At 46.0% G+C, this 19,250-nt stretch overlaps 2 protein-coding genes across 3 annotated transcripts; both read right to left on the bottom strand.

Moving 5' to 3' along the window:
* Positions 1–751: 751 nt before the first annotated feature.
* prpf38b (pre-mRNA processing factor 38B) lies at positions 752–6,359 on the bottom strand. 2 transcript variants are annotated; one of them, XM_083690371.1, is made up of 6 exons: positions 5,923–6,359; positions 5,291–5,359; positions 4,764–4,915; positions 4,205–4,265; positions 2,292–2,536; positions 752–2,110 (listed from the first exon to the last, which is right to left on the bottom strand). In XM_083690371.1, exons 1-6 carry the CDS (start codon positions 6,139–6,141, stop codon positions 1,279–1,281), a joined length of 1,578 nt encoding a protein of 525 aa, XP_083546497.1. In that variant the 5' UTR covers positions 6,142–6,359; the 3' UTR covers positions 752–1,278. The 2 variants fall into 2 exon arrangements, with proteins under 2 accessions (XP_083546497.1, XP_083546498.1); XM_083690372.1 differs by having other exon boundaries at positions 5,280–5,359; positions 5,923–5,978.
* A 1,102-nt stretch (positions 6,360–7,461) lies between these two features.
* On the bottom strand, positions 7,462–18,583 carry LOC310818734 (EEIG family member 2-like). Its single transcript, XM_083689760.1, has 11 exons — positions 18,356–18,583; positions 16,236–16,356; positions 16,032–16,061; positions 15,462–15,575; positions 14,573–14,619; positions 11,867–11,973; positions 11,648–11,743; positions 11,116–11,350; positions 10,766–10,902; positions 9,846–9,909; positions 7,462–9,395 (listed from the first exon to the last, which is right to left on the bottom strand). The coding sequence occupies exons 1-11, from the start codon at positions 18,499–18,501 to the stop codon at positions 9,353–9,355; spliced, it is 1,140 nt and encodes a 379-aa protein (XP_083545886.1). The 5' UTR covers positions 18,502–18,583; the 3' UTR covers positions 7,462–9,352.
* Between the last annotated feature and the right edge of the window lie 667 nt (positions 18,584–19,250).

Below are 19,250 nucleotides of genomic sequence, written 5' to 3'. Positions count from 1 at the left end.
ACTGTAATCACTTCTGTATATGAGAAAGTAGTTTTATCTGAAATTAGTAATATATCCTGTTGTTTTCTGTTGTGACTATTCTACAGATAATGTGTAATGTGCTATGTGCCATTATATTGACATTTTATTTAACAAGAAAAATATAAATAAAACTGATCATAAATCTACTGAAATGTCTCTCATTACTTTCAATAGCCAACAGAAATGTACTCGTATCAAGGCAAATCAAGGGTTGCGTTTAAATTCTCCAAGAAGTGTTCCCTTCTCCACCACAAGTGTACACTCCCCCTCGTGGATTCAAAAGGTATAGACTTGAAAACTTTCCAATCAATTTAATGCAATTAAAGATATAGTTCACTATTTCTTAGTCATATAGGTCCTTACCTTGAAAGCATCCTAAAGAAAAAGATCGGTCCATCAAGGCTATTTAAACAACTCTGAACAATGGACTGGCTTCTCCTGGCCAATAGACTACTTTAATGGCAGGGAACCACCTGACTATAAGTTGTAAAATAGTGAATTATACCTTTAAATGAGGGTAAGTCTACAATTGGGTGAGGGGTAGAGAATCTGACTGAGATCATTCCTACTAGTAGATATTAAGTGTTCTCAAAACCCACATTATGCTCTCTGTAATCATAAGTGTATGAGAGCTGTATGGGCCTTGTGATCTGGACTTATGTCCTCACCACTATCAACTTGGGCCTGTCTGTTTAGCTATTCTCCACAAAACAACGCAATGACAACAGTCTCCTCTCGTAAAAGTATTTTTTTATTAGAAAACAAAATGCAACAGAGCAATTACCCAAACACAGCACAATGTCAGCAGGGCTCAGTGTGTGGTACAAAGTCACCTTCATCAGGCTGCTCTGGAGGATTAAAACATTCTCAGACCCGTTTATGTACAAATCAATTTTTGAGCTTTCCAGAGAGAGAGAAAAAAAAAACGAAGATAACCATAAAAAAAAATTAAAATGCCTTTTTTTTTTTCTTTTCTCAATTCAACGGTCTCAAGTGAAGAGTAACAATGGTCTAGAAAGGGATGATGAGAAAGGCAGAAAGAGAGAGAGAGAGAGAGAGATCTACATAAAGCAACATTACGTTGGCCAAAGTGGACATGTCCTGGTGTTTGTCGTGCTGTTTTTTTTTTTTTTTTCTTGTTTTAACACAAGTGACGGACTAGACGATCAAGTAAAAAAGAAAAAAAAAAAGAAAAAAAAAAGGAGGAGAGGAACACCGGAGTGGAAGACAGGGGAGGGGAGGGGGGGTGAAACTTCGCTAGGGGGACTCTGCCCTGATGCTCAGCGCCGTTCTCTCTCCTCTCTCCGTGCTCTGGCTTCGCCGGCGGTCTCCGTGTTTACCGTGGTCTTTCTCGTTGCTGGGCTCCCGCCCCCGGTGGCCCCGCTCTGCACTGCGGCTGCGTTTGTGCGAGCGCTGCTCTCCGTCTTTCTCCCGTTCCCTCTCTTTCTCCTTCCTGCCCTTCTCCTCCCCCGGCTCGGCCTTGCCTTTGCTCTTGCTGCGGGACCTCTTCTTGCTCGACCTTTCCGCTTTGTGTCTCTTCTCCTTGCTCTTGCTCCGGCTGGAGCGTTTGGCCTTCCTCTCCTCCCTGTGCCACCCCTTCTCCTCCCTCGCTTCCTTGTTCTTCTTCTGGTCGCTCTCTCCCTTGCTCCTCTTATCCTTGGACCTCTCCTTCTCCTTGTCTCCGGCCCTGTCTTTGTGGTGCTCCCTGTCCTTCCTCACCTTCCTGTCGTTCTCCCCGCCGTCCCTCTCCTTCTCCCTCCCCTTCTCCCTGTCTTTGCGCTCGCCCCGGCGTTCCCTGCTGCGTTCCCGGCGCTCCAGGGGCCTGTCGGCGCTCCGGGACCTCCGTCTCTCCCTGTCTCCGCCCCCCCTGTCCCTCTCCTTCTCCCCCCGGTCGCCTCTCTCCCTCTCTCTGTCCCTGTCTCCTCTGTCGCGGTCTGGCCTACCCTCTTTCTCCTTCCTCTGGCGGTCACGCTCCCTCTCCAGCTCGTTATCGAAGCTCTGACCGCGGCGGTCGCGTTCCCGGTGGTGGCTCCCGCTCCTGGAGCGTTTGTTGGGGGATCTCCTGGGGCTCGGGGAACGTCTGGGGCTCCTGTAAGGGAGGGGGGTCAAACCTTCACTTAACATGGGCCACATTCAGATAAAAAAAATAACTGTACCCGACTGTCCAGATGCATACAGTATCATATCAAAAGACCGGAGAAAACCAGGAACACGAGACAGATGACTTGTGTGGATTGTCAGTGTTCCCAAGTTCCTTCCTGATTTCTCACCTGGAGTGTCGTTTTTGATCCGCTGGCCTCCCAGACGCATCCTCCTGCCCCGCCTCTTCCTCCCCAGTCTCCTCCTTCAGGGGAACCTTCCGGGGGCGGGCCTTCATGTGTGTGTCGATCATCTTCTGCACGGGCACGGGGATGCGCGGGAATAGCGTGGAAAACCACTCCAGCTTGGTAAGGTAGGAGCGGAGCATCTCTCCGATGGTCATGACACAGCCTCCTCCGGCTTTCACGTCCAGCTCCTGGGAACAGAGGGAGGGGGGGCGGGGGGGGGGGGGCATTCGAAGCTTTATTAACACATTCAGACGGAGGCAAACTCAAACAGGCAATGTATTCATTGTTTTCAGTATTTCAGCACAACTCCCTATGGCCCTTGTTTCAGTGCTTGCCTCCATGACTCAATTAGAAATCAAATATAATTTGTGATGACCAAGTACTGAACCTTCACCTCTGTTTTCATCCTGCTTAATATCAAATCCTTCAAATGTGCTTGGTTTATAAAGGTCAGCCTAGTGCCTTGGTGCTAACTGTAAGAAATAAAAGTATGGAAATGGAAAAATCGTTTGGCTCATCTAACCTGACTGGCTGTCCTCAAGAGTCTGTACTCACACTGGGAGCTCCCCTCGACAGTGACACGTCAAACACGTGTGTGCATATTAATAGTCTAAAGTGGCTTCTTCTCTCGTCTCCCCCCCCCCCCCTCCATCGGCACAGACATTAAACAACTGGCCAGGTGAAGCACGGTTAAGCCATGAGGCATATTCCAAATTGTTTTTCACCTATCCAGTGATTTGAGATCAGTGATGGAGAAGACATGCGGAGAGGGGAGGGGAGGGGAGGGCGGCCAATGAAGACTATTGAGATGCATAACGGTAACGGTAATCAAGAATAGCTGTGCATGACTCGTTCTGGCCAGTCAAGGGAACCTGGCCCACAGTGTAAGCACAGAGTGGAGGAGGGTAGGTAGGTAGGTAGGTAGGTAATGTGGACACCAGCTACACAGAGACCAGGTCTAAATGGGTAGAGAGAACAGCCGCTTTGCACTCACACACGCAACCCAACAGTGCTGAGATACAATTTCCAATTCACCTGCTGCGCAAGGGGCATCTAAAGAAGAGAACATGGGAATTAGCCAGTTGGGTGGGAGGTCAGAGGATGGGTTAAAATATTGCATCAGAACATGAATGTAGGCCTGGTTGCACAGTCAGCCAAATACGAGTCAGCCAATCGGGGGGGTTGTGCAGGGGTTGAATGCACAGAGAAGACAATCTGTAACAGGGTTCTCTCCAAAGTTCAAAATAAGCTTGTGTCTGTTATCTATGTGTGTGTGTGTGTGTGTGTGTGTGTTAAAAACAGAGACAATGGTAGGAGTAAATATGTAAGCAAGTTAATTAACTAATTTAGTCTGAATATGGTCATTTAAACACAAATATCTTAGTGGTCTGGGAGAAGGAACCCTGCTATAAATTGCAGTGGCATCACTATCATGTAAAATATTTTTTTTTTTTTTTTTTTTTTTAAACAACTTTGGTTTTGTGCAACAAGTCCTGATTACATCTGGGCAAAGACACAGGGCATGCCTTGAGTTAACAGTATATTGGTCTAAAATGGTTCATCTCTACGTCAAATATACTTACCCTGACAAAAACCAGCAGCACAGCAGTGAGTGAGTGACCTAGCTACTCAACTTTGGAGGGGTGGTGGTGGTGGTGGGGAGGGGGGAGGGGGGAGACTGGGGCACAATTAAGCCAAATGAAGGCAAAGGTGAAAAATCAGCTATGAGCATCACAACAAGGAAGAGAACGGAGACAGTTTTTTTTGGTTCGACAGGTGTCATGCGACTACTACTGTTGTTGTTGTTGTTACTGAGAGGAAAGAGAAACAGGAAAGCATTACCCGTGTCGACATACCTCCTCATCATCCAGGAACCCATCATACCAGTCCACCAGGTCCGGGGGCGGCTGAGTGTATCTGGAGACACAAACACAACCGATGACGCAATGAGCATCTCAATAAACCACGTTCATGTCTTTTAACAGCCTCCCGAGAACAAATCACACGGATATTCACAGACACTCCGACCCTGCTGCACACAATAGCTCTGGTGCTGTTCCAACAGAAGGACCTCGCGGGGGAGGGAGAGGGGAATCGTGGGAGTTGTAGGAATTGAATCAAATGGGCAATTTGGAGCATCAGGACCGAGAGAGAGATATCTTGACTCAGAGGTCGTTTTCAAACACGTTTTTTTTATGAATGCGTCTACTATTGAATAACGAAAACAACACATCCACTGGATTACAGTGGATGTGCTTCAACAAACCCATAACAAACACAATTACGTAATATTACGACTGGAAAACGGCCACTGACGTGCTGACGCAAAGCATTTTCAGGTCCTCGGGTTACTGAGCAAAATAAAATGAAGGAAAAAAAAGACAGACACGGCGAACAGATAATGAAGTCCCGTACCGTATGTACATGAAGCCAAGGGCTCTGATGTAGGGCGAGTCTGAGTGAGTGATCAGACCCATCACCTGTTTGCGGGTCAGCTTGAGGGTAAACAGTTTATACAGCAAGCAGAAGGCGGTCGACACGATACCGCCAGTCCCGACACCACGCACCTGCGGGAGGGAAGGGACAGAGATGAACATAGACCATAAGTGTGATTTTACTGTCCACTTCTCCTAGCCTGTCATCCAGCACTGTGTAATAACCTGTATCACGGGAGGATAATTATCTTTCCATTTCACAGGCATTTCCTAACAGTTGAGGTAAGCGGTGTGATGTGATTTAAGGGTCTTCTAACTCGATCTGACCATTTGGGATACAATTCCAGACTTCATTGACATGTACAGTGTTTCTCTGGTTGATGATGCAACATACATACGTTCTACTGACATCTCCGGCCGGTGCTACCAGACAGATATTCCTAGACATTCATGTCCTCTGGGAGATATTTAAGAGGGGAAGGCAAAAGGCACGTACTTCTAACTTACCCCTCCGCACATTCCAGTCTGTCCCGCAGTCTTCCTGCTGCCTTTCTCCCAAGGCTCTACATGAGTCACCTGTTGAGGAAACGGAACATATCAAATGGCTGGGGACGCAAGCGATACGTTGATCGCCGAGACCTAGACCCTCCATTTGAATGAAGACAACAAAGCCATAATAACGCTCTTAAATCGAATAACAAACGCAGTATGTGTTCCCAAGCAAAGGGAAGTCAATAGGCACACCGATCACACAAAGCTATGTAGCTATATCTATAACTTGCTATCCATAATTTAACATTATTATATGGCGGGATTTCAGGCTACGAGTTCTTACCGCGCTGTGGCTAGCTAGGTAGCTAGCAAGCTACGCATGAGCAGCGTTCGACTAAAAACACCTTACATAACAGCATAGTAGCTAACTAGCTGGCTAGCCTAGCTCACAGGAGCTAGCTAGACTAAACAAAGCAGGCCATTAACGAAACAGTTTAGTGAGTCGAGAAGTGAGCAAAACGCTAGTACCTTTACCGTTATCTGTCACTAAGTGAACACATTCATTCATGTAAAGATGAGGACCGAAAGGTTTCAAAGATGGCTAACTAGCAGGTGGCTAAAGCTAAAGATGCTAAAGAGCCCGTTACCTTGAAATAGATTTCGTCCACGACCTCATGGTACGTTTTTAATTCATACAGCTGGACTTTGAAATACGGAGACGACAGCACGTTCGTGAGAATCATAGGGTTCAAGTTCATAGTCTTTTCGTTGCCCCACAGAGGCAAATTATTTCCATGTTTCCCCGCGTTCGGCTTGCTAACGGCCTGTGCTTGTTGCTGATTCCCGGCGACATTGTTGTTGGACATGATTCGACGGTGGATCCCACGCCGTCGACTGCTACGGGGAATTAGCGGCTAACCGCTAACGCTAGCTACTTTACAACAAGCGATCGTTCGGACTTATAACGCCATTGAAATTCGATTGGAAACCTTCAACCGTCACGGCGGAATACCTGTCGATACAGTGGATTTGTGATCCGCTTCTTTTGATCAGACTGTCTTGCGTCTCTCCAGATACAACAAGGGGGGACAAGATGGCATGCGTAACTGCCGGGAATAGACCGGAAAAGGCAAGGAACTCTTGCTTGTCCAATCAGATTAGAGTATGGGTTGGGTACCGAAGTCCAGGATGACGACAGAGGCACGGTTGGATGGGGATCAAGTGAGATGCTTATGATACAGTGGCCCATGGTCCATGGTGCGAGCATTGATTACTTTATCTTATGATGACTGATGGATAAAGGATTCATTTACTTCGACAAATGTTTTATTTTTTTGTACACGAAAGAGGTTTTTATATGATACCGGTGAATACCTTTGTTATAACAAGGTGTTTATGGTTCACCGTCATGTTATTGCAACATTTTATGAAAAATAGACAATTTTATGAATTTGCAGTTCCAGATAAAAGGTGTACATGTGTTGTTTAGAGTGTGGCATGCGCTACCTAACCGGTCAAGCTTTGGCATATATGCTTTTCTGTAAAACCAAACAAATAACAACAACAAACAAATTCCCTCCCTGTCATCTGTCTCCATTTGTTCACATAAACAGTCAGTCAAACAATTATACCACTCCAGTATATCCATTAGGCCGCTATCTCTCAAAACAGATATGGGTTTTTTGCACCAGACACCTTTGGCTCAGTATCCAATTCCAGATATATTGCATCAGCTCAGCAGATGAAGCTGGATTGCCAGGAACATTGCCTGCCAGTGATAGTAAGTACAGCCAGAGGCAGCAAGCCATCCGATAGAGTAGTAGAGTAGTGAACCATCCCACTATGCTGTGCATAGGGCAGGGCTGGCCAGGACAGCCGGTGACAAACAGCCCTGAGGGCTTTCTCAGCCCCCATACGACCCTCTGCAGGGTGCTGCTAATAGATAGCAGCAGTTATGTAACGGATTTAGGAGCCAGGCTGAATGCACTGTTTTAATATCAACTCAGCATTTTGAAGCATTTAGGCTATTCAATTTCCCCTTGGGAATGAATAACGTAACTATAATAACTTTTTGTCGCCATACATCATGCATTTGGGTCTTGTTTCTGTCAGTAACAGGAAGGACAAATACAGTACAACGGATGAGAAGGGAAAGAGGAGACGTTTTTGCGAGAGCATCGTTGTTTCGTAAATAAATGGAATCTTTTTTATTTGACAGAACAACACATCATGTGTGTTTGTGATATGGGATATAGACAAGGAGTATTGAAATAACAAACATTGAACACTACTATATGGGTCAGGCACTTTCATCACTCTACAGAGAAATTGTCAAAACAATAATCATACAGTATGTGCCTGTTACAATATGTAAAATACCAACAGGAGCTACACAACGGTGGCCCATATAGCACAAAAAATAAAGGGATCATCTGCAAGACGCAGTAAAGCCACTTCAATTTCTTCACTTCCCTTCACCAACAAGAAACTAATGAAACATTTGGCATCATGTTTGAGGAACCATAACTGATAACATCATATAACCACCAACTAACTGGCAAAGTCACAAGGTATTACTTAATAATAATCATAACTGGCAAAGTCATTGTGCAAGTCATTATTTTGATCTTCCAGGTTTGAGGTAAATACAAGGAAATACTGTCATTTCTTTCTCTTTCTGTCAAACCCACAGACCTATTCAAAACACAATAACTACAGACTGGTATTGGTATGCTATCAATGTGGTTGAAAGTGGCAATACTTGCATTACACTGCATCACGAATAACACATTCTCCAAACATATATCGGCAATACACTCAACAATATATAATAATAGATATGATCATGTTTGGCTTTGCAGACATTATATGGCATTTCCAGTGGTTAACGTACCAGATCTCCTGAAACTAACCTGTCCTTGCCTCACTATATTCTCAACTCAACAATATCACATGTCTCTGATTCAACCCAAATCCCACATAAGCTCTGTCTACCTATTACAGTACCAAAATAAGCTTCCTGAAAAAAATAAACTAATCTGATATCTGGTCCATGCTTCATCAGACATATATGCATTGAAAGTACAACTTTCTAGCGAGCCTGCCAGCATGAGCAGGCCTGTTGACAGTTTTGTGTTCACACGTGGTGAAGCTGTAATTAATTTTCTGCTGAGGATTTGAAACCTAAAACTCCAGACTCTTCTTACAGTACAGCTGCAGAACTGTAGCAGCGTGTGGCTAATCTTTGGCTGCAAGGACACCTTCACCTCTCTCTGATGTTGCCACGCTTCCCTCCGTTCCTCCCTCGCTTTCTCTTCTCTTCCTTCGTCACTTCATCCGTGAGCCAAGCGGCCAGGCCATCTGTGCAATATTTTGCCCCCTTTGTCAGTTTTGTGGTCATAATAGGGAAATGAAACCAGCTCATCACCTCAATATTCAGGAACTCCCTCTGTCAGTTGACACAATTACGTGTGTGAATGACGTGTGTTAATGATGTGTGTGTGTGTGTGTGTGTGTGTCTCTAACAGCACTCATTCATTTTACACAGTGAACATGTTAAGCAGCAGCATACGAAACAACAAACAAAGATAGAAACTCAAGCCATACCTCCCAAAGTAATAACCTTGACCCATTTGGAAGGGATTTCTAACATGAAACAACGATAAGGCCTTGGGGGAGAAAGAGAGCAGTATTGCACTGCTTCCATCAAAGGAGCCTTCATCGACCACAAGGCCCGCAGACCAGAGTGACTCTCCAATCTGTGTTGGAAAGAACATGACTGCTCCACGTCTCTGAAGTGCAACAGCACACCTAAGTCACTATACCTAAATATACACAATTGTTATGATGTCCCCTCCATCAACACCAGGGGGAGCAGTGTCACACAGGTTCAGTTCCTCAGGGATTGCACCATTTGCACTTAGGAGAAATGTTTCTTCTGGGGAGAGGTGAGACAACTGCTGCTGGTGCCTCCAGCCCCCCCCCCCCTTCCCCTTCGCCTCCCTCCTGTCCCCCTCTCCTGTCAGACCCGGAGTGTTGTGGCACCTTCTCTGACATCCGTCCTCCACCCCCCTGAGCCTAGCGCTTGATCACCACCTGCTCGTAGGTCCCAACCCCAACCCTGAAAGAGAACACCACACAGACACGTGTTTCAACAGTTTGATGACAGGCAAAAAACATTAACACCCATCAACTCAAAAGGGCTGCTGGACTAGCAAAGGGTTCACAAACCCAACAAACCCATTACTCTACGGCATTTCCACACTTTAACTGGTTTAAGTGAACACATCTATCATCTAGGTTAACAACTCTAAATTCTAAATTCATCCGAAAGCTGAAATAAGTTGGAGAGCCATTCAAAAAGACCTACAGCGTTTCACAACAAATACTTTTCATTTTTCCGCATAGACGTTTGGTCTTTCGACTCTGTAACAGGTTTACAATTCCACAATCCATTTCAATCAAGCTTAATCAGTACACGTAATCACTTAATACTGACTGGCTGGGAAATGCCTGCTGTTGTGTGGTTGTTCAGCTCATGACGGGTTGTGTAATAATCACACACACCCACCTGGTATGTTGGCTGCCCAGCGCCGTGCTTCCACCGGGTCCGACAAACAGCCTGAGCCCCTCCTCTGTGGGGTACACACACACACACACACACACACACACACACACACACACAATAAATACAGTGTCAATCAACATCAAGGTCATGATTTTCAACAAATGGCTCATGGTGGGTTGCTAGGCAATCTAAAAATACGTGACTATTGACAAGAGCTTTCTTCTCTGTGGGAGAGAGCAGAAAAGAAGCTACCTTTATAGGCCAAATGATTATTATGGTCTAGACATGACTGCTATATATTCCCAGTCTCGTGTCCACATGGCTTAGAATATCTGGTTGGTTATCACCTTCAAACAAATGGTGAGATTGGTTGAGAAATATCTGGTCAATAATTTCTGTTCATATTTCACGACTGACTGGTTGCACACCTCAACCCTAACCTGTCTCCTCCTTTCTCCTGTCTCCTCCTGTCCCCTCCTTCCTCCTGTCCCCTCCCTCCTCCTCCTGTCCCCTCCATCCTACTGTCTCCTCCCTCCTCCTGTTCCCTCCCGAGAAGTGTGTGTGTGTGTGTGAGAAAGACACTGCAGCTCCGCCTGTCACAGCTGAAAAGGCCTGCTGGGACCCCCATCTGTGAGGCTAAACACCTCTCTCAGAGAACGGAACTCTCCCTCTCCTTTTGCCCCCTCTCGCTCTTCTCTCAAATCTCCTCTGAACTTTCTTCTTCCTCGTCTCCATGGGAACAGCTGTAACCCCCCCTCCCCCCCCCATTCGCTTGAGTTTGACTGCGGCTGCTACCTCTGTTTTTAGACACCTGAGCTGAAGTCTAGGCCCCTAGACCCCTAAACCTTGACAGTACGGTGCCCCCACCCCCATGCCACTAACCCGCTGAGCTAAAGCCTAGTGCCTCCCTGAGCGTAGCGTACCCTCTGCGCTGGAGTCCAGCAGGCCGTGGCTGAAGTCCTGGCTCTGGAGGATCTTCTCCACGATGTCGTCAGCGTCGACCCGCGTGGCGTCCACTCTCTTCAGCTGACACTCCACCGAGTCCTGCTTCATGGGGTGCCTGAGAGACGAGGACGGGGGGACAGCAGGTGAACATCTGCCTTCTGGCTAAAACCGTCTTGTCTATACGTTATATATTTCTGTCTGAAATGTTATTGTAAACGTTATGCAAAATAGCATGAAGCCAACTCTAGGGAATGTGTGTGTGTGTGTGTGTGTGTATGTGTGTGTAAGAGTGTGTGTGTATGTGTGTGTGTGTGTATGTGTGTGTTACCTGTGGAGTCTCTCTGAGGAGGCGGAGGTCCTGGCCGGGGTCTGGGGGTGGCGCGCCGGTACGGAGGCGCAGGTGACAGCGGCGGGGGGCGTAGACCGGGCCTCCCTCCCCCCCCCGCGCTCCTCGCTGGGTTCTGGAATGCTGGCGATGCCCGTGGAGGCGGAGCCCCCTGAGAGGTTGCGTCTGTGCGTGAACTCTGTTAGGCTGGAGGAGCGTGAGTGACCTGTGCTGTAGCCTATGAGAAGGGAGTGGGCGAACACATGAACTCACTAACTGCTAAAGAAGACATAAAGATTTATATATATATATATATATATATATATATATATATATATATATATATATATATATATATATATATATATATATACACATATATACATATATATAGATATTGAGAGAGAGAGAGAGAGACACACTCCATTTAGATGCTCTTAAGAAATGGAGGGTCGTCAAAACCTCTTGTAGAATGCTCTAGAGAGAGTGTGTGTGTGTGTGTGTGTGTGTGTGTGTGTGTGTGTGTCGTAAGTACCTGAGACTTTGGATTGCTGGCTGGCATAGCTGGAGGTTCGAGAGTGTCCACAGGCTCCCAGCTCATCCGGGACGGACGCACACTTTCTTGGGCTCTCTGTGAATGGAGGAGGGAACGGCAGAAAACATCAATACCCATCATGCGACAGCCATAGGACTCCAGAACAAAGCTTCGCTGACTGAATGTGAAGAGAGAGGCCAGAGGACATATCTCCCATACCTGTGAGGGCGGGAGAAGGTGTCTGCGTGTCCCCTCCCTTCCTGTCCTCATGGAGACACTCTGCCTCCGCCTGCTGGATGCCTAGGGTCATGGCGGTGGACGGGGGTCTAGAGGGGGAGGGGGGGGGGGTTGTTGGGGGGGAGGGGAACATCATCAGTGACATCATCAATGACTTCAATCCAATTCCATACAACGTCATTTGCCGTCTAAGAGTCATCACGAGTGTTGCATCATCACGAGGTCAGTTGAGGAAGTAGCGGTTTCCCTCGGAGGCGTTGACAGAGCAAAGCCATTTCAGCTGTGAGGGTGAGAACTCACACGCTCACAGCTGACGCCCGCAGGTGTTCTGCGGACACACCTGTTACATCACCTGCTAGTCCGTAAACCCTTGACTCAGCCGCCTTCCAGCCTGGGCCCAGCCACAAAACCACACCTGTTGCCAGCACCCTACCCTGTCTGGTGGTGCTCTGAGTCTGCCCTAACCCCAAACCTAACCCTAACCCTAACCCCAACCATTCATAGACCATTCAGAGACATGGCTTCATAGGAGGTCATTGAGTACTAAAGGAGCGCCTGTCATTTGTTTATCAATAAGGTGCAATAGGTGAACTGATTACATGTTTAATACATCATGAATACAACTAAGCCAATCGGAGTCCCCTATTCAAACATCCTTATCTGGGCGTGCAAAGTCCTTCTACCGAGGACTATCGGAACTTGATGATCTGGAATCTGTCATCAGAGCAGTTAAGCAGCATCCGGTTTACTAAGACTTAGGTTTGATCTGTAATAACCCAACCACTAAAGACAGGAAACCTCATATTTTTTGAGGGAAGAGAGGGGGAGGGGGGAGGGGTAGAATGTGGTAGCAGAGAGAGGGAGAGAGAAAGAGAGAGAGAAAGTGAGAGAGAGGAACAGGGAACAACACACACACACACACACACACACACACACACACACAGTGAGGAGCTTTGGAGTGGCTCCTGCTTCTAAGTGAGTAAATCTTGGGCTTTCCACAGAGCTGTATTTTACATCTAATGCACACTGTGAGTCACCGTCAGTGGTAGTAGGAAAGCTCAGCTCACACAGAGAAAGACACACACACGGGGGGGGGGGGGGAGGGGGGGGCACGAAGCATGATGCTGAAGAGGCGGCACTTAAGACATTCCTCTTCTATCACTCCCCCACTGATTGTCGAGGACCCTCTATCGTGACGTCAGAAGCCTGAGCAAAAAATACCCCCCCACACACACACACTCTAAATTCCTACTCCTTTTTTCCCCCTCCTCCCTGACACCTCCTTCCATTCCAACATAATAAAGTAATATCCAATAACCCAATAATGCAGTGCTAACATAAAACATCAAACTCCCCCCCCCCCGGTCTCCTCTGTGACTCAGCGTTCTGTTCTCTGTTCCTGGACACTGACTTGTTACGGTCAGCCATTCACACTGCTGGCTCCACTGCCTCCCCTCTCCTTCACTGTGACCTCTCCCTGTACCTGGTGGACACAGTACAACGCTTTTCTGTGTACAGTGTGTGTGTGTGTGTGTGTGTGTGTGTGTGTGTGTGTGTGTGTCAAGGTGTGACAGAAGAGTTCGTTCTGGGAGAAAGAGAGAAAGAGAGAGAGAGAGAGAGACATTGTGTGTAGTGTGTAACGGGTGTGGCGCAGAAGAGGGAAAGAGCGTGTGAGAGGGTAAAAGGCGTGATTGTATACACATGGCCCTAGCTTTGCCAGGAGTGTGTGGGTGCATCATAACTTTTCCCAGACCATCTTTGATTTGTTTTGCTCCTAATGGTGAAATCCAAGGCTAAGCTGAACTAAGCTATCAGAGGTCGTTACTTCCACAGTGGGTGGGCCAGACCCTTGTTACTGACAAGCGAGAGAGGCAACTTCTCTTATCATTTCTCCTTTACAGACCCATCAATAAAACTGTCAGGCTCTACTGTACCAATTTAAGTGATTTGTGACCATATAAACACATTAGGACAGACCAGATCAGGTCTGGGGCTCAGGAGGAATCGATCAGAACTAAACCAGGTTCACTCATTTAGTGCAGAGGGTGAGAAAAGTCGCCCAAATTGTCAACATTCTAGAGTGCCAAGGGTGACTTTATTCAACAAAAATGCATAAATTATAATGTTTCATTTTGTAGTCAATCAAAGTATTGTTGCTAGCTAAATACCATATCAAACACTGAGTGAGTGTTCCGGAATTCTTTGGCAGTTAGTGAGTTAAAACCTTTAGTCGACACTTTTCTCAAAATCTGTCAAACATTTTTGTCTACATGTTTGTTTGTGACTGTGACTTTCGATTCAACCTCAGATAGGTAGCAGAGTTGCAGTCGACTGAGAGACAGGATGTGAGGAGGACTCTTTCCGGTGGTGAACAGGCAGCAGACTGTGGTCTGATGTAAGTGCAGACTTCACTTCCATACTGTGACAACAGCAATAGAGGGTTCTAACACATGCCCTGCTGACATACCTCCGTACCTTCCTGTCTTTCTCCACTATCTCAATCCAATAAAAATGGGACTGCCCCACACAAAAAATAACCTTAAAAAAAAAGGTGTAGACAACCTGAGAGGTGGCTCTGCTCTGTTCAGCCACAGACCTCGGTCCAACGTTTCTAAATGAATAGATGAACGCATGAACGAACAAACAACCGAATGAAGACAAAATGGTGCTGAAATAAGGTGTGCTTACGTTTTAAAGCAGGGGTCCCCCGACATGAGCTGTGTGGTGATGATAACCTGTGACAGAGAAGACAGATGTTAACACTAACACTAGTCACAGTGTTATACACTACAGTCTCTATGGGGAAGTAGCATGCAGTTGGCATTCAACACTGATCTCAGGTCAGTTTTGTGTTTTCCCCCCTTAATGGGTAAGGTGAGGATTTGGGGGAGGGTAAGCTGATCCTGGATCTGGGCCTAGGGGCATATCCTATACTCATTTCCATATGCCAGGCACTCATAGTTCTTCTCCTATGTCGCAGGCTTAGACATGTCTGTCAACATTGACGTGTCAGAGCAGTGAGTCTGGATTTCATTACCTCATCCGGTATTGACTGGTTTTTACCCCCTTAGTTACAGGCTATTTACACATACACACTGGTAAACATACGGTGACTAAGGGGTGGGGGAGTGTGTCAACCAACCATGGCCCAACAATCTATGGCCCATGGCCGGGCTACGTCCCAATATTCTCACATGGTTCCCCTTGTGGTCCCCCTTCTACTCATGACCACTTAGCCTATCTGGAATGAGGTGGACAGCTGAAGGCAGATGAGCAGGATTGGCGCCATATTGCTGTCACCTATCCAGCACTTTCAGATCAGTGGTCCGGGGGGAGACGAGGAGAGGAAACCGTTCAAGAGAAGCGGGACAGAGCCCGACTCTAGTGCAACTGATAGCCTGGTCAACCCAGATCTTGTTTGTGCTGTATTGCCTCCTCCTACTCCCATGACAATGCCAGTTGGCCATATAAGACAAAACAAGATCCGGGCCAACGCCATTGACACTCCCCAAAGCTCCCCCGAGGAAGATTCTGGAATCGTGAGAAAGTTCCGGAAAGCTCCCTCTACTAGCTGTACCTTGAGTATGGAGTTGTCCTGTCTGGCTTTGGTATCGTAGCCTTCCAGGAGGCATCTCCGTGTGGTGCTACCCGACCCAGCAAACTCAGACAGGTTCAGGTCGGCAAAGCCCAGCTACACAGAGCCAGGAGAACAGAAATACATTAGACCTTGTTGGCCAGTTTGAGCAGTTATACTGTCATTTCAACATAACAGGACCTTCTTTGAAAGAAAATAGGATACAAGGGTGTTTTCTGCCCTGCTTTGTGATAGTAATACTTTAACAAGAGGGTAAAACAAGTCAACGGGAGTAATGTTTTGCATATCAATCAGTAACCAAAGGCGGAAATGGGCAATAACGACTAAGCTCTTATTATCTTTATCCACTCACTTCTATGAACAATGAGGAACTGATTTTCACAGGCAGTGAATGACTCACATATCAAACACAGCCTGCCACTGCCCTTGGTGCCAGACCGAGTACTGTCATATCAGTGACGATAACAATGTTCTAGAATTTATGTCCTTAGAAAGTGAATGTCAGAATGTCGAGGGTGTCACTCGACTGCAGATTCAGGAGTGAAACGTTACCTTTGCAAAGGTCTTTCCACCTTTCATTTCCTTCAAGAGATAGAAAAAAAAAAAAAAGGTTAGAATATAGATAGTATATATATTGTTTTCAACCTCAGAACACAAATGTGTCAATATAGCCCACGTTGATTGACATAGCCTTTAGTCAATAGACTTATTGTTGTGTTAAGTTGACATAAGTATGTTGACGTGTGTGTTTCGTACCTTGCGCACGGACACTCTGCACACACAGGGATCCAGCACGCCTGTCCCAGCATTGGCACTCATTTTACAAAGGAAGGAGAACCTCTTCCTCCAGCGTACACAGTTAGCCTGCACCGACTCCCTGGGAGGGAGAGAGAGAGAGAGAGAGAGAGAGAGAGAGAGAGAGAGACACACACACGCACACACACACACGCACACACACACACGCACACACACACACGCACACACACACACACGCGCACACACACCTGCGTTAGACAATCTTTGTAATGCAGATGACTCATGTCAAAATACATGACACATTAATCCCTACTTGGTATAATCATTGTCTGAAACTAATTTATGTTAAAGAGATTCACCACCGTCAAAAACATCCTGTGACATCTTCTCGAATAAACTTGGGAGACACATTACACATTCAAGCTGCCCTGCCCTGAAAGACAAACTTTGCCAGTGAGGAACTTCAACTTCAGCCAACTTGTCATTGTCTTGCCAAGCAGTCTGGATGTGGGCCTACCGGTTATCCTTACTTCAACTGTTGTCTGTTCTATCCATGGTTGACAAGGCATTGCTGTAGCATTGTGTTGAGTGTGGAAGTAGCTATTCTATAGCCATACTGACACAATAGGCCTTCTGTACTTCACAGAGGAAACTGAAATTAAAATAGAAATGATAAAACATGGGGGGGGGGGGAATCCAAACCTATTCTTATTCGCAGATGATACATTGTGTAAGGCAAAGACAGTGACGTGTCCACCACAGAAACAGAGAAATAACCTAAGCAATGCGTTGGAAAGTTATGGTATGTTTATATAATGGAAAAAATGCAGGCAGTTGCCATGGCAAAGTCACTAGGGGAATGTGGACGGTTAGGAGTTGGCACGTGCTACGGCTGTGTGCGTGTGTGTGTGTGTGTGCGTGTGTGTCCACTTTTCCAGCCTGAGTGACTCATGTAAGTGGCCCTGTCCTCCTCATGCAGTTTATCATAAACCACATCTCTTAAAATACCAAGAGGAATTGTTGACTGTCTTTCTCTAGGGAAACAATGCACTGGGTCTCATGTCCCAATGGACAGAACTCCTGGATTGTGAGGAAGTCATGCAGTCTGTGAGGTTGTGACAACAGATGAATCGTGAATGGATAACATGAAATGAGAATGGCTAACATCGAGACAAAGTCAATGTTATAGATTCACCTCAAAGCCAATCTTAAACTGATCTCAGACCAGCCCTTATCTGTCTAGCCATCTCAACGGCTCTGGGTCCTTGGGAGGTTTTCAACAGAGACACAGAATTGAGGAAGGGATGCTTGTCATTGCAACTGGTCCGATGAGGACTTTGGCTTAAGAGATTCCACTAACTATTGTCTCTTTCTCAACTGTGTGTCATTTTCTGTCAAACTGGGTGTTTCTACGGTGTGTTGAGAACACTCTGCAGATTTCCAAATTCACCTTGACAATAGGTTTGGACAGGGGATGATCAATGAACCAAAACTCCCAGATCAACATTTAAAAGGACGAGTCACCAGATAAACAACATAGCTAGGTTATTAATAGTGGTTATCAAGACTGGTCAATCCAGGCAACGGCAATAGTCTGATCGTGACAGACTATTGGCACTTGGCATGCCAGGATTGTAAGGAATGGTTCTGCCTGTCTTTAGCTAGACTTTCCTTTCGAAAGCAAAGCCTAAAACATGCCTGGCCATCGAATGTAGGTATGTCATGCATGCATGGTCCACGTGACTGGTTTTGTTGGGGGTCAGTGAAAACAACTCATCAGAAGCATCAGTCAAAACAAGAGCTCAGACGAAACCATGGTAACTATCTTATAACAACTCCATCAAATGTAACGATACGAGTATCATTAGCTGTGGTAAACAGACACAACCAGCAGTCAGATCTGTGCCAGAATGACTGACACAGTTGTAAATATCAGATATAGCCTACAAGACAACCGGGCTATGTCGACAGGTCTGATGAAATGGGGAGCTAGCAAAAGTTTCACCCAAAACACTGCCTAGGATTTTAGCACAAGAGTTTTGATTGCCTATCTTTGGCCAGCTCGCCACCGTCCTCGGACCTCTGTGGATGGGCTTAAAATAGACACGGCAGTTTCTTACCGAGAGGACTCCTCTGTAAACCCGCCGTCTAGGAGCCGTACTTTGCAGAACAAGACTCCGTTGACAAAGGGAACGGATGACAGTTCCTCCAATTCGAAATCCACTTTAAATTTGAATTTCTTCTTCTTCATCATCATGAAAGACATTATACTCTAACCAAAAGTTATGAGTAAAGGTGTGGTAGCAGCTTGTGTCGCTCACTAAGAGAGCTAGTGCCTACTCCTCCTCCAACAGCTGACTACCAGTCGAGTGTTTGAATTCTTCACACCCCAGTGAGTTATAGAGTAACTCACGCTGTCACTGGCCGTGAACGTAAGTGACGAAAAGGAAATTCCCAATCTATCGAGGAGTAAAGACTTTATACGGTGAGAAAGCACCGCTTTCGATCCACCTGATTGGTGTCCGATCCTCCTGAAGGTTGCATAGGATTTGATTCGACCAATGACAACTTGATGCGGTGACCTTATAGTTACGTCGTAGCCTCGTCTCTCCTGGATTTTATCGTAATGCTGATCGTAATTAAAATCGCAGCATTGTCATAAAACTGCATTAAGTCATGATTTTTTCTTACAAACCATTAGTCAATTCAAGTGTTTGCAGATTGATTGATATGAAATGCAAATGTATTATATGTGTATTTACTATGTTGAGAAGAAGTATTCATACTAAATCATGATTGAATCACTTGAATACCATTTTTGTTCATTAGTATTATAATAAGTATTATAATCTGGTTTACTATTGCATAATATCTGCTCACTGCCACATTTCAATCCACCCCAACCCCCTTCACAGCTGTCGCTCTTGAATATCAACAAAGCACATTATAGGCCTAATACTAACATCTTTAGTATGCGTGTCATGCACACAAATCTTGTGAAGTGCATGTGGTAAG

This window comes from Argentina silus (assembly GCF_951799395.1).
Source record: "Argentina silus genome assembly, chromosome: 18".
In the NCBI taxonomy this organism is placed as follows: domain Eukaryota; kingdom Metazoa; phylum Chordata; class Actinopteri; order Argentiniformes; family Argentinidae; genus Argentina; species Argentina silus.
This window is presented reverse-complemented; position numbering and strand designations above follow the sequence as displayed.